This window comes from Oncorhynchus clarkii, chromosome 5 (genome assembly GCF_045791955.1).
Source record: "Oncorhynchus clarkii lewisi isolate Uvic-CL-2024 chromosome 5, UVic_Ocla_1.0, whole genome shotgun sequence".
NCBI lineage: Eukaryota > Metazoa > Chordata > Actinopteri > Salmoniformes > Salmonidae > Oncorhynchus > Oncorhynchus clarkii.
This window is the reverse complement of record NC_092151.1, coordinates 46,881,074-46,893,410: the sequence shown is the minus strand read 5'-3', so window position 1 is coordinate 46,893,410 and position 12,337 is coordinate 46,881,074. Positions and strand designations below refer to the sequence as shown.

Here is a 12,337-nt window from a genome sequence, read left to right as displayed (position 1 = left end):
TGTCTTTCAGGCATCTCATCTGTCCTCTACATCTAGGCTCAATGTGTGTGTGTGTGTGTGTGTGTGTGTGTGTGTGTGTGTGTATCCCTCCGTAGCCCAGCCACGCTCCACTCCATTGTCCTATTAATATCTGTCCTCTCTCACACACTTTAGTTTCCCTCTCTCTCTCTCTCTCTCTGCCATATTAACATAGACTGAACCCTCGAAGAATCGCAGCTGCACATTAACATCCTTTCTTTTCTTTCCCTATGTTCAATGAAAGACACTTTCTCCTTCTCTGCTGCTGCTGTTGGGGAAACTTCTGCTGCTTCCTGCTCTATTGTTTCCCTGGGCTTTTCCTCCCTGTCTTGTTGTTTTCCTCGGTCTCTCTTTCTTCTTTCCTCCTCACCACAACCAGATGAGCGACTAGAGTGTGTGTGTGTGTCGTTCTCTCATTGGGGACATGGCGTATTCATCCACATCACTCACTGAGAAGCGACACTCCAAAAAGAGCAGCAGAAGTGTAGTAAACGGTTAATGGAGCCCTACAAGCATCCTCACAGGAAGCTGCCTCCCAAACGATTTCTTCCTACCCCCGGGACCCTATTACCTATATAGTGCAACAACAACAACAAAAATGTTTAAAGTAGTGTACAATATAGGGAATAGTGTAGTATTTGGAACGTCCCCTCTGTGCGGCCTGATCGGGGCCATGCAGGAAACCCAAAAACTGTCTGATTCATAAAAGGAGTGACTCACTCACGGCCGCCGCCAAAAACACTTCAACTCACGACCTCGTCCTCGCTTAACTCAACACTGTCTCTTGATTCTCTATCTATTAAATGACAAACACGTATCTAATGGTTTCATTTCAATGTTTAACATACACATGACATCTACCTGACCATAGTAGAGCAAGCTGTAAGGATTCATGCCATATCAGGCATGGATGAGCTCCATGATAGACTGCAGCAGCAACACACAAAGCAATTCAATAACTACCAACTTCGCTTTTTTTGGCAGACACTTCCTTCTAAAATGGCTCACGGGCTAAACCACAGGCCTGCATACACACACTAAGAGCTCCAAACACACGCACACGTGACACTCCCAACCCCTCAGCTGTAATCTACAGTCAGAATAATTCTACAGATAAAACTGGGCTCCAGAAATCTTTGTCTTTTCCCCTTGTGTGATCCACATCTCCCCCTAAACTGTCTCCCTTCACTGCAGCTGCCCCCCCCAAGCGTGTGCAGCTTGCGTGTGTGTGATTGTTTGTGTGTAACCTCCCTGCGTGTGTCTCCTCTCTCCCTGTCCTCTGGTGCCAATGCTGTTTATCTGTCCTGCTAGGTCGTCCCCTCCAGCCCAAAGTTTGTGCAGACAGACAGCCACTACAGAGCTGGTGCCGGTCTGGAATCTGGAATGGGCCCTGGCCTTGGCTACCTGCCATTCTATTACAGGGCCCTGATCGGCACTGGGCTGCATGGCATGCCACTCTCAGTCTGACTACCATCATAAATCAAAACAGAGCGAGGAGCATTTCCATATACACACAGAGCAGAACTCAATGCACCTAATAGTGTGAATGACTTGAGCTAGTATGAGACTTCCTTTTTCACTAGTGTCATAATAACACATTGTTTAGAAATGACTGGGCAAAAGTATAATGTTGTTGTAATGACTTAAGTTTAAAACCTATAATAAGTTATAGGCCTATAATGTGCCTTTTTAATTTCTACAAATGGAATGTAAGTATAATTTTCATAGAAATGAAGTGGAAACAACGTTGATTAAACCAGTGTGTGCCCAGTGGGTATAATTGTAAAAATACAAACACAACCAGAAACCTCAACATATGTAGCCTACATTCAAGAAACATTCTTGAAAAACAACTCTTTTTTTTTTTAAAGAAAAAATAAGTAATAATAAAACTCACCGGGTGGTTTAAGAAAGTCCATTGGGTATCGGGAATAAGGCGGAGGGGGAGACTCTGAAAACGAAATGAAAGAAGGCATGAGAAAAGGGGTCCAGGGGAAGAGAGAAACTTATGATAACAGTTTGCATTCTTTTGGAAAACTGTTTGTGTTAGCAGTGATGGTTGGAGGCAGGGCAGGCAGCAAGGCTGCCTTGATATCTGGTGGAGAGATAAACAGGGGGCGTCTGGCGCCAGCCTCCAGGCGACTATCTGACTAGGCTCCGACTCAGGCTGTGGAGAGATACGGCTCTCTTTTGGCTCACAACAGTACAGGACACTCCAATCGGAATCGTTGCCGGGCTGGCTGCAAGCAAACTAACTTGGTCCAGACTGACTGTCAAATACACAAGATAGTCTACATGAAAGGCTACGTGAAAGGTCATTTAAAATAGTTCAACTTTGTGTAGGTCTCGTGTGTTATATTATAGGCCTGTTGTTAGTAGTACTTCTGACATGAAAACATTAAAGTACAATCAACTCTATTTTTTTTATGAGACAAAACTTGGGAAACCACATTTAACATGTGTAGTAGGCCTTGCATTCGGTATAATAAACATAATATAAACATATAGGCCTTTTTTAATTCTTTATAAGCGTTTCCACGTAGATTTTAAAGCAAAAACAAATATATAAATACAATTAAAAAACAATAACTTGGCCAAGCTTTGCCAAACCAATAAAGAGATGACATAATATAATATACTGGACATAATGTAATTACAATTGCATTGACCTTTGTAATCTCTGCATTACTTGCGAGGAGTCATTCAAGGCAAATCTAGATTTGTATTATATCCCAGATAGATAAATAATAAAACGGGGGGACTTCTGCCATATGGTCATGACATGATGATGCTGATAAAACTGTTCTAACGTCACACCAACCAAGTCTGACCTATGCTATTGCAATAGACACCACCGGTAAATTGTGTCAACATGTCTGGCAAAGTGACATGCCAATCAATTTGCCCATATAATATATAATAGTGAAACAGATAGACCATGCATATAATTAGCAATAACATATGTTTTTTTTCCCCTTCATGTTATTATTTTTTTGTAAAAAAAATATTAAAAAAACAGCATTAACGGTCCGTGTATGTTAACTTACCGAGTTCACAAAGCCTGCTCATGTGGTGAGGATTGCAGCAAACGAGTTCTGGGTTAATTTTCCCATAGGATTCACAGCAAGGTAGCCTTTTTAATTCCGAGCAATGCCTGAGGTCCGACCACCGAAACACTTTGTAGAGCAGCAAGGGGAGGGAATAAGACTGCTGACCCAGTTTGGTGTCCACTTTGCTGGGTAGGAGCAGGCAGGGGCTCCGTGCACCCCCCTTTGACTCCACCGCTTGCAAGAGCCCCTCTAATTGTTTCTCTTTGATTTTTTTCAGTATCGAGTGGGTCAGGGCTTTCAATTCAGCCTCCGTTCCGGCGCTAGTTTTCCCGGCAACCTTCGTCGATTTACCCATACAGCAACCCCCGGATCCATGCGTTCGTGTATCCGTCTCCCCGTCGCCCTCGACGGGCGCACGGCTCCTCCAGAGTCGCCGGACGAGCCCCGTTCGTTTGGTCCTAAACATGCGGGACGAAAAGAGGGTTTCCCGGCTAAAAAACGAGCATGATGTCCGCAAATCATGAAGATTCCGGGATCCGAGTCCAGGCAACGACAAGCAGCCTGAGATATTATTATGGAGAAACTGGGAGGTGGAGAAGCAAAGAAAATCTGTAGCATACGCCAGTCTAATTTTCTCAAAACTAAACCCCACAAAAAAAAAAAAATGTCAAGGCTCCTGCCGTGATAGTAACCTTCTCTGTAAAGAGAAATTAACCATCACCTTAACGGTATTATTATAACACTATAATAGGCCTACTGCTAATACACAGCTATATCGAAACATGAATCTTAATGTCAATGTAGGAACGCTGAGCATCTAGAATACAAAATAGCAGCATAGAGAAATTGTTACAATGTAGAGCTAGGCTACTGTGAACATTAAATGCTACATTCGTTCCATTCCATCAGTGTGCTATGTATAAAGAAAAACATTGTAACATTACTTTGCGCGTATGGTTATGAGTAGGATTTTTTTTTGTGGTATTCTGAGCCAGTAGGCTAAATATCCTGGTAAAATACTAGAATTATTATATCCACGAGAAAAAAAAACGAAGCTCGCCCGTTTTCTTTAGAAAAAAAATAATCCACACAACCCTTGATCCGAGAGGAAAAAGGCTTTAACAAAGGCCGGTGTCTATGTGTTTTTATCCCCTATCTTCTAAATATCACATGATGTGATCTTCCAATATAGATTTAGATGTTACGAGAGAAGGAAAGGATCCTCCAAAAACAGATCCAAAGCGAATGAGCAAATCCAAAACTGGAGCCGCTGAGGTGCCAGCCAGAAATCTACCCCGAGTAGTAGAGGTAGTTGCGTTTCCGATTGAATACCGAACAGAGTCTTGATTACAATAATTACCTACAGCCTATATATCTTCTAAATATCCCTTGGTAAATTAATCCAGCCACTTTTCGGAATGAATTTCTGTAGTCGGAGGAATAAAGCGAGTGGAGTTTGACAAAGAAGTGATGAGATCGTCAGAAAAGGTCTGCGAATGACTCGGATAGCTCAAGTGCCCTTGCCTTCTCTCACTCGCTCTCTCTTTCTCTGACTCTCTGTGCTCTTAGCTGTGTCCTCCAGTGCGCATTGGCGCGCCCCGTCACGTGGTTGTCTAGACACCCTGTCGCTTAAAAAAAATGATTGTCTTGCGCAAACAAGAGATCAAGTAGCTTACATACAGAGAATTCGTTGGGTGAGGAAAAGTTTAAATTTCCAGAAGTTACAAAGTAACAAAATATAAAAACAAGGCGAAAATATCACGTGGGGGGGGGGGGGGGGGGGGGGGGGGGGGTATGGAGCTAGAATGGCTATTTTACTATATAAATGAAACACACACTCTCTCTCTCTAAGGGTTGATTCAGGGTAATAGTTGTCCAAACATTATGATTTGTTTAAACTTTTATTTACTTTGCACCATGTGATCACATTAATGCAGTGGGCATAAATATAAATAGGCTAACTATGATTGACATTGATCATAACACAATAATATTGTTGGTATTATAATAACAACAATTAGAATATTGTTGTTATTGTTATTAGGCTATTATTATTATTATGTTTTCCTTTAATGGTGGGTAACCTAGTTGCACGGTCTCAACCTTTTTCCCCTGAATGGTCTCAACGAACTACTGCCTCCCTCTGGTGACAGTTATTTCCCTGTGAAATACATCTGACATAGGTTACCTACTTATTTATTACACATTTGGCTACTCATCATGGACAAGTTCACTTTTATTGTACAAAACGTTTTGTTGTATTTTTTCTTTGATAATATCCCACACTTGGGTTGTCTACCCTGTCTATCATTGTCAGAGACTGGTGACTGTTGCCAATCAACAGATTATAGGCCTAGAGTAGTAGTTTGCTAATCTCAGTTTGCCTGAGTAGGTTACTTTCACATCTACATTATCAGATCAAATTTTAAATTGGAACCTATAAGCATTTCACTTCACCCGCAATAACATCTGCTAAATATGTGTATGTGACCAATATAATTTTATTAACATAGGCTAATCGTCTGGACTGGTGCACCACCATTTGAAATAGCCTACAGTAGCCCAATGGGACCGGAAACCTAACTATGGGGCCTAGCCTATAGTTTATATCTTTCTTGTGCTGGGGAAATGTGTAACATTTCCTGTTGATACATTCGGCCTGATAGTATAGACTAATAGGGATCCTACCATCTGATTCAATGTAGCTAAAATTATTTAGAAGAGAGACCGAAGCTTAATTGTAAAACATCATCCAAATGACAGAATAAAGAGAATGCAACTCCTATTTATCTATACTTGTGGTGTGGAAAGGAGACAGAAGACTACCTTCCCTCCCCAAAGTCTACAAACCTCTACCAAAAGGAATGACAACATATGTCCCCTTTAACTGACTCATTGGCTGTACAGATAGGTCTGTCTCTGAGTTGGTCGGTGTGAGTAAATTGAAGAATGCTGTCTGCTGTAGCCTAATTGTGTGCTAGACATAAGGGGAGGAGACGCAGGCAGGCAGCAGTAGCCTACTATGTTAATGTGGGTGCCAGTCAGGCAAGGCAGTGAGTGTCGCTGCAGGGCACTGGGATGGGGTGGATGATGGTAATGATGATGGGATATGTGTGTTCTATTCAGGATGGCAGGCACCAACAGTCAATGGCTCAGACTCATTGTTCCACCGATTCCCCACTGGCGCCGCACATCAGTTTAAACTCAACCAACAGCAGCAGCACGCAACATTTTTAAGGTAGTCTGGAAGTAATCTACACCAAAAACAACCGCAGTTCAGAACATAGAGTTTGTAGAATCCAGTTTTTCTCCCTGGCTCTGAGTAATAAAAGTGGATTCACCCAGTTTACAGGAATTATTTTTATCAATACATTTTTTATTTCGAATTGACAAAAGAAAATTATGTAGGGTGACTAGCCCCCCGAGCAGAAAGGGTAAGTAACCCAATATTGGAAAGGTAATCTTAATGTTTTGTACACTCAGTGTGTGTGTGTGTGTGTGTGTGTGTGTGTGTATACAGTTGAAGTCGGAAGTTTACATACACTTAGGTTGGAGTCTTATGTTTGGCCATAATGACCAGGAGGAAAAATGGGGGGGACTTGCAAGCCGAAGAACACCATCCCAACCATGAAGCACGGGGGTGGCAGCATCATGTTGTGGGGGGGGGGGGCTTTGCTGCAGGAGGGACTGGTGCACTTCACAAAAAAGATGGCATCATGAGGTAAGAAAATGAAGCAACATCTCAAGACATCAGTCAGGAAGAGTGAAGCTTGGTCGCAAATGGGTCTTCCAAATGGACAATGACCCCAAGCATACCTCAAAAGTTGTGGCAAAATGGCTTAAGGACAACAAAGTCAAGGTGTTGGAGTGGCCATCACAAAGCACTGACCTCAATCCTATAGAACATTTGTGGGCAGAACTGAAAAAGAGTGTGCGAGCAAGGAGGCCTACAAACCTGACTCAGTTACACCAGCTTTGTCAGAATTCACCCAACTTACTGTGGAAAGCTTGTGGAAGGCTACCCAAAACGTTTGACCCAAGTTAAGCTATTTAAATGCAATGCTACTAAATACTAATTGAGTGTATGTAAACTTCTGACCCACTGGGAATGTGATGAAAGAAATAACAGCTGAAATAAATCATTCTCTCTACTATTACTCTGACATTTCACATTCTTAAAATAAAGTGGTGATCCTAACTGAACTAAGACATATTTACTAGGATTAAAAGGTCAGAAATGATGAAAACTTGAGTTTAAATGTACTTGGCTAAGGTGTATGTGAACTTCTGACATCAACTGTATGTATGTATGTATTTTAAATACATACATACAATGCATACATACATCATTTTTCTGTAGATCTACTCACGAGCCAGTTTCATCATAGCGCTTGATGGTTTTGGGATGGATTGGGACTCCCAATCACAGCCGGTTGTGATACAGCCTGGAATCGAACCAGAGTCTGTAGTGACACCTCTAGCACTGCAATGCAGTGTCTTAGACTGCTGCGGAACTCAATAGTATAAATAAAGGAAACCCTGGAATGGGAAAGTGTGTTTTCTTTATTTTTACTATTTTCGACATTGTAGAATAATAGTGAAGACATCAAAACTATGAAACAACACATATGGAATCATGTAGTAACCAAAAAAAAGAGTTAAACAAATCAAAATATATTTGAACTTTGTGGGTTGGAAAAATTATTTTTTGTGTCAGTAATTGGGCAATGTTCGGGGCTCTTACCCAACATTATCCTATCCTGTCTGCTCATGAATAGATTATTCTGCCAATCTGCCTGCCTTCTATTCATACAAAAGCAAATATTCTACATTTCCAAAAAACAAAACCCAGTTAGAAATACAGAAGATAACCATTAACCTTATTTAACTGTTACATTATTATCTACAACAGCCTTAGTGGAAATAGGCCATCATGTATTTAAGCCATGAACATTCTAGATAATCTTTAGTAATGTCATTTATTGACACACAGGACTGGTTTCATGTATAAGCAATTAAACAAGATTACTCCACTGGAGCAATCACGCGCATGTGATGATTGATGTAGGCTACATGCATGGTGATATATGCTCATGTTAACCCAGCAACTGCACAGATAAGAGCAATAATACAATAGAGAAAATAAAGATTTGTATTATTCTGATCTCAGAGCAGATAGGACCAAACTGCAAACAAATTATAAAAAATAATGAAATACCACAATTAGTTACTCCATTCCCGAGCGGAAACCAAGGGTACAAAGTTGCATGTTCAAGCACATTCGACTACCACTTTGTTATTTAAAAATAAATAAAAATTCTGCTATGCACTACGAGAAGGGATGCAATGGACATAGCATACAGCAACAACATCTAGCCATTTCACAGTTATTTACAAAGAGCAGTGAAAAGGGAAAAATTGCATGCATAACAAGCACAGGGGAATTCCTCAAATCACAAGACTGCGTTTGGTTAGTAATTCTGTGTAGGCTAACTGTTCCATAAGGCATGAAACTTACTTTTCTCTCATAATAAAAAAATTCATAAAAAACGTGCTTTACATTCATAAAGTTTATTTGCGTTACATTACGTTTATCTACATGTAAAATGTATTGACCATCAACCAGCTTATCTGAGAGAGAAACCAGTCATAGCCTTATCAATAGCCAACACTTGCACTGTTTGTCTGTGAGTGATCTAATGTGAGTGATCTGCTACAGTCATACCCAGCATGTCTGTCTTTATGAGGTCACAGCAGGAGGTGGGTTGATCCTGACTGACCACCTCATATGATAATGCCCTTTTAGTGGTCAAAGTTCATCTTGATTTATCAGTGGCTGCATCAGGAATGACACCCTATTCCCTAAATTGGCCATTTACAATGCTAGTTTCATCAGCTGTTGTAGAATGTGATATGAAACACAGTAAAACATAGTTTGACTGCACTGGACCTTTAAATGTAATTTAGAAAAATATAATCTATATTGTTCCTCTGTGAAATCTGAAACTTGTTGATTGATTGAATTACTTATGCATTTAATTCATTATGTTGTTAAATTATCACTTTACCTATCTTTATTTGTTTCGGTGTCAAGTGTCAATCAAAGAGATACATTGAGAACTCTCGATGGATATAACTCGAATCGAAGGCTTCCACCATTTAAAAGTCCAATGTAGCCGTTTTTATCTCAATATCAAATAATTTCTTGGCAACAATGTGATTGTTTTAAATAAATAGTCTAAAAGAAGAAGAAAAAAAATGCTTCTTAGCAAAGAGCAATTTCTCAAACAAGAATTTAGCTAGGGTTGTCAGAGTTGTCTTTGCTACCTGACAACTTTACGGTTTTCACTTTTTAATTACCGTTTATATTTTTAGTTTTTCCCTCACTCAACTTTTTTTCATTCAACTTTTTCACTCCGGACGCTTTATCTGGACATGGTTCGTCAGGACCTCCACCAGCCAAAGCTAAGTAGTAACATTAACATGATGCCTTCTAATTCGCTGTACTCATAATATACAGGAGAACGATCGCCTTACGGTGAGGATAGCTGTGCTGCAAGCCCAGCTTCAGACGCAATCATTAGGCAAGGGTCATTTCAGTGTAGGAAAGGATGAAACAGCGTCTGTGCCACCAGTAAGTACAGATAGTTGCGTTAGTATAAATCCCCTCGCACGGTCCCCACAGCCAGACAACTTTCTCATGGCTCCCTCACTTCAAAGGCAGTTATAGTCAATTAACTAATCACTGATGATAATCTTGATGTGCTTGGCCTGACTGAAACATGGCTTAAGCCTGATGAATTTACTGTGTTAAATGAGGCCTCACCTCCTGGTTACACTAGTAACCATATCCCCCGTGCATCCCGCAAAGGCGGAGGTGTTGCTAACACTTACGATAGCAAATTTCAATTTACAAAAAAAAAACTGACGTTTCGTCTTTTGAGCTTCTAGTCATGAAATCTATGCAGCCTGCTCAATCACTTTTTATAACTACTGTTTACAGGCCTCTTGGGCCATATACAGTGTTCCTCACTGAGTTCCCTGAATTCCTATCGGACCTTGTAGTCATAGCAGATATTATTCAAATTTTTGGTGACTTTAATATTCACATGGAAAAGTCCACAGACCCACTCCAAAAGGCTTTCGGAGCCATCATCGACTCAGTGTGTTTTGTCCAACGTGTCTCTGGACCTACTCACTGCCACAGTCATACTCTGGACCTAGTTTTGTCCCATGGAATAAATGTTGTGAATCTTAATGTTTTTCCTCATAAACCTGGACTATCGGACCACCATTTTATTATGTTTGCAATCGCAACAAATAATCTGCTCAGACCCCAACCAAGGAGCATCAAACGTCGTGCTATAAATTCCCAGACAACCCAAAGATGCTTTGATGCCCTTCCAGACTCCCTCTGCCTACCCAAGGACGTCAAGAGGACAAAAATCAGTTAACCACCTAACTGAGGAACTCAATTTAACCTTGCACAATGCCCTAGATGCAGTTGCACCCCTAAAAACTAAACATTTGTCATAAGAAACTAGCTCCCTGGTATACAGAAAATACCCGAGCTCTGAAGCAAGCTTCCAGAAAATTAGAGCGGAAATGGCACCACACCAAACTGGAAGTCTTCTGATAAGCTTGGAAAGACAGTACCGTGCAGTATCGAAGAGCCCTCACTGCTGCTCGATCATCCTATTTTTCCAACTAAATTGAGGAAAATAAGAACAATCCAACATTTATTTTTTATACTGTTGCAAAGATAACTAAAAAGCATCATTCCCCAAGAGAGGATGGCTTTCACTTCAGCAGTAATAAATTCATGAACTTCTTTGAGGAAAAGATCATGATTATTAGAAAGCAAATTACGGACTCCTCTTTAAAACTGCGTATTCCTCCAAAGCTCAGTTGTCCTGAGTCTGCACAACTCTGCCAGGACCTAGGATCAAGGGAGACACTCAAGTGTTTTAGTACTATATCTCTTGACACAATGCCGAAAATAATCATCGCCTCTAAACCCTCAAGCTGCATACTGGACTGTGCTTGGCCCTCCTATGTTGAACATAATAAACGTCTCTCTATTCACCGGATGTGTACCAAACTCACTAAAAGTGGCAGTAATAAAGCCTCTTGAAAAAGCCAAACCTTGACCCAGAAAATATAAAAAACAAAATCGGCCTATATCGAATCTTCCATTCCTCTCAATTATTTTTGAAAAAGCAGTTGCACAGCAACTCACTGCCTTCCTGAAGACAAACAATATATACGAAATGCTTCAGTCTGGTTTTAGACCCCAACATAGAACTGAGACTGCACTTGTGAAGGTGGTAAATTACCTTTTAATGGCGTCAGACCGAGGATCTGCATCTGTCCTCGTGCTCCTAGACCGTAGTGCTGCTTCTTTTGATACCATCTATCACCACATTCTTCTGCAGAGATTGGAAACCCAAATTGGTCTACACGGACAAGTTCTGGCCTGGTTTAGATCTTATCTGTCGGAAAGATATCAGTTTGTCTATGTGAATGGTTTGTCCTCTGACAAATCAACTATACATTTCGGTGTTCCTCAAGGTTCTGTTTTAGGACCACTATTGTTTTCACTATATATTTTACCTCTTGGGGATGTCATTCGAAAACATAATGTTAACTTTCACTGCTATGCGGATGACACACAGCTGTACATTTCAATGAAACATGGTGAAGCCCCAAAATTGCCCTCGCTAGAAGCCTGTGTTTCAGACATAAGGAAGTGGATGGCTGCAAACTTTCTACTTTTAAACTCGGACAAAACAGTGAAGTCAAATAAAACCGCCCCCACAATATTTTTATCATCAATTTCTCTCAGCCAATCATCAGTCATTTGTGTAAGTGCTGTGCTTGTTGAATGTCATTCCCTGTAAGCGTGTTGAAAGTCTGTTGTCAATATGTTTACAGTAAAATAGCATTGTATCTGGTCAAACACCATTTTTTACAAAAGTTTACTTAGGGTTGGTAACAGGCTGATTGGTCGGCTATTTGAACCAGTAAAGGGGACTATTATTCTTGGGTAGCAGAATTACTTATCTCTACGCCTGAGGGCACACACTTTCTAGTAGGCTTAGATTGAAGATATGGAAAGATATCTTCAGCTGTTCTGAGCTGCCCTTCATAATGTCATTGTATCCCACATGAACTATGATAGACTCAATTTCCTGATGCTGGTTTAAAATGTTTGGGAGCATCTTATTGATGTCCTGTACTCATGCTCCTGGATCGCAACGTTTTTGCTC

The 12,337-nt window shown here is 40.7% G+C and overlaps 1 protein-coding gene across 1 annotated transcript in view; it reads right to left on the bottom strand.

Moving 5' to 3' along the window:
- Window positions 1-4,633, bottom strand: part of LOC139408934 (mothers against decapentaplegic homolog 7-like) — a 25,765-nt gene extending 21,132 nt beyond the window's left edge. The window contains exons 1-2 of the mRNA XM_071153422.1: window positions 3,066-4,633; window positions 1,916-1,969 (exon numbers count right to left, since the gene is read on the bottom strand). Coding sequence (XP_071009523.1) covers window positions 1,916-1,969; window positions 3,066-3,534 — 523 coding nt within the window. The 5' untranslated portion in view covers window positions 3,535-4,633. The remainder of the gene's footprint in view (window positions 1-1,915; window positions 1,970-3,065) is intronic.
- Between the last annotated feature and the right edge of the window lie 7,704 nt (window positions 4,634-12,337).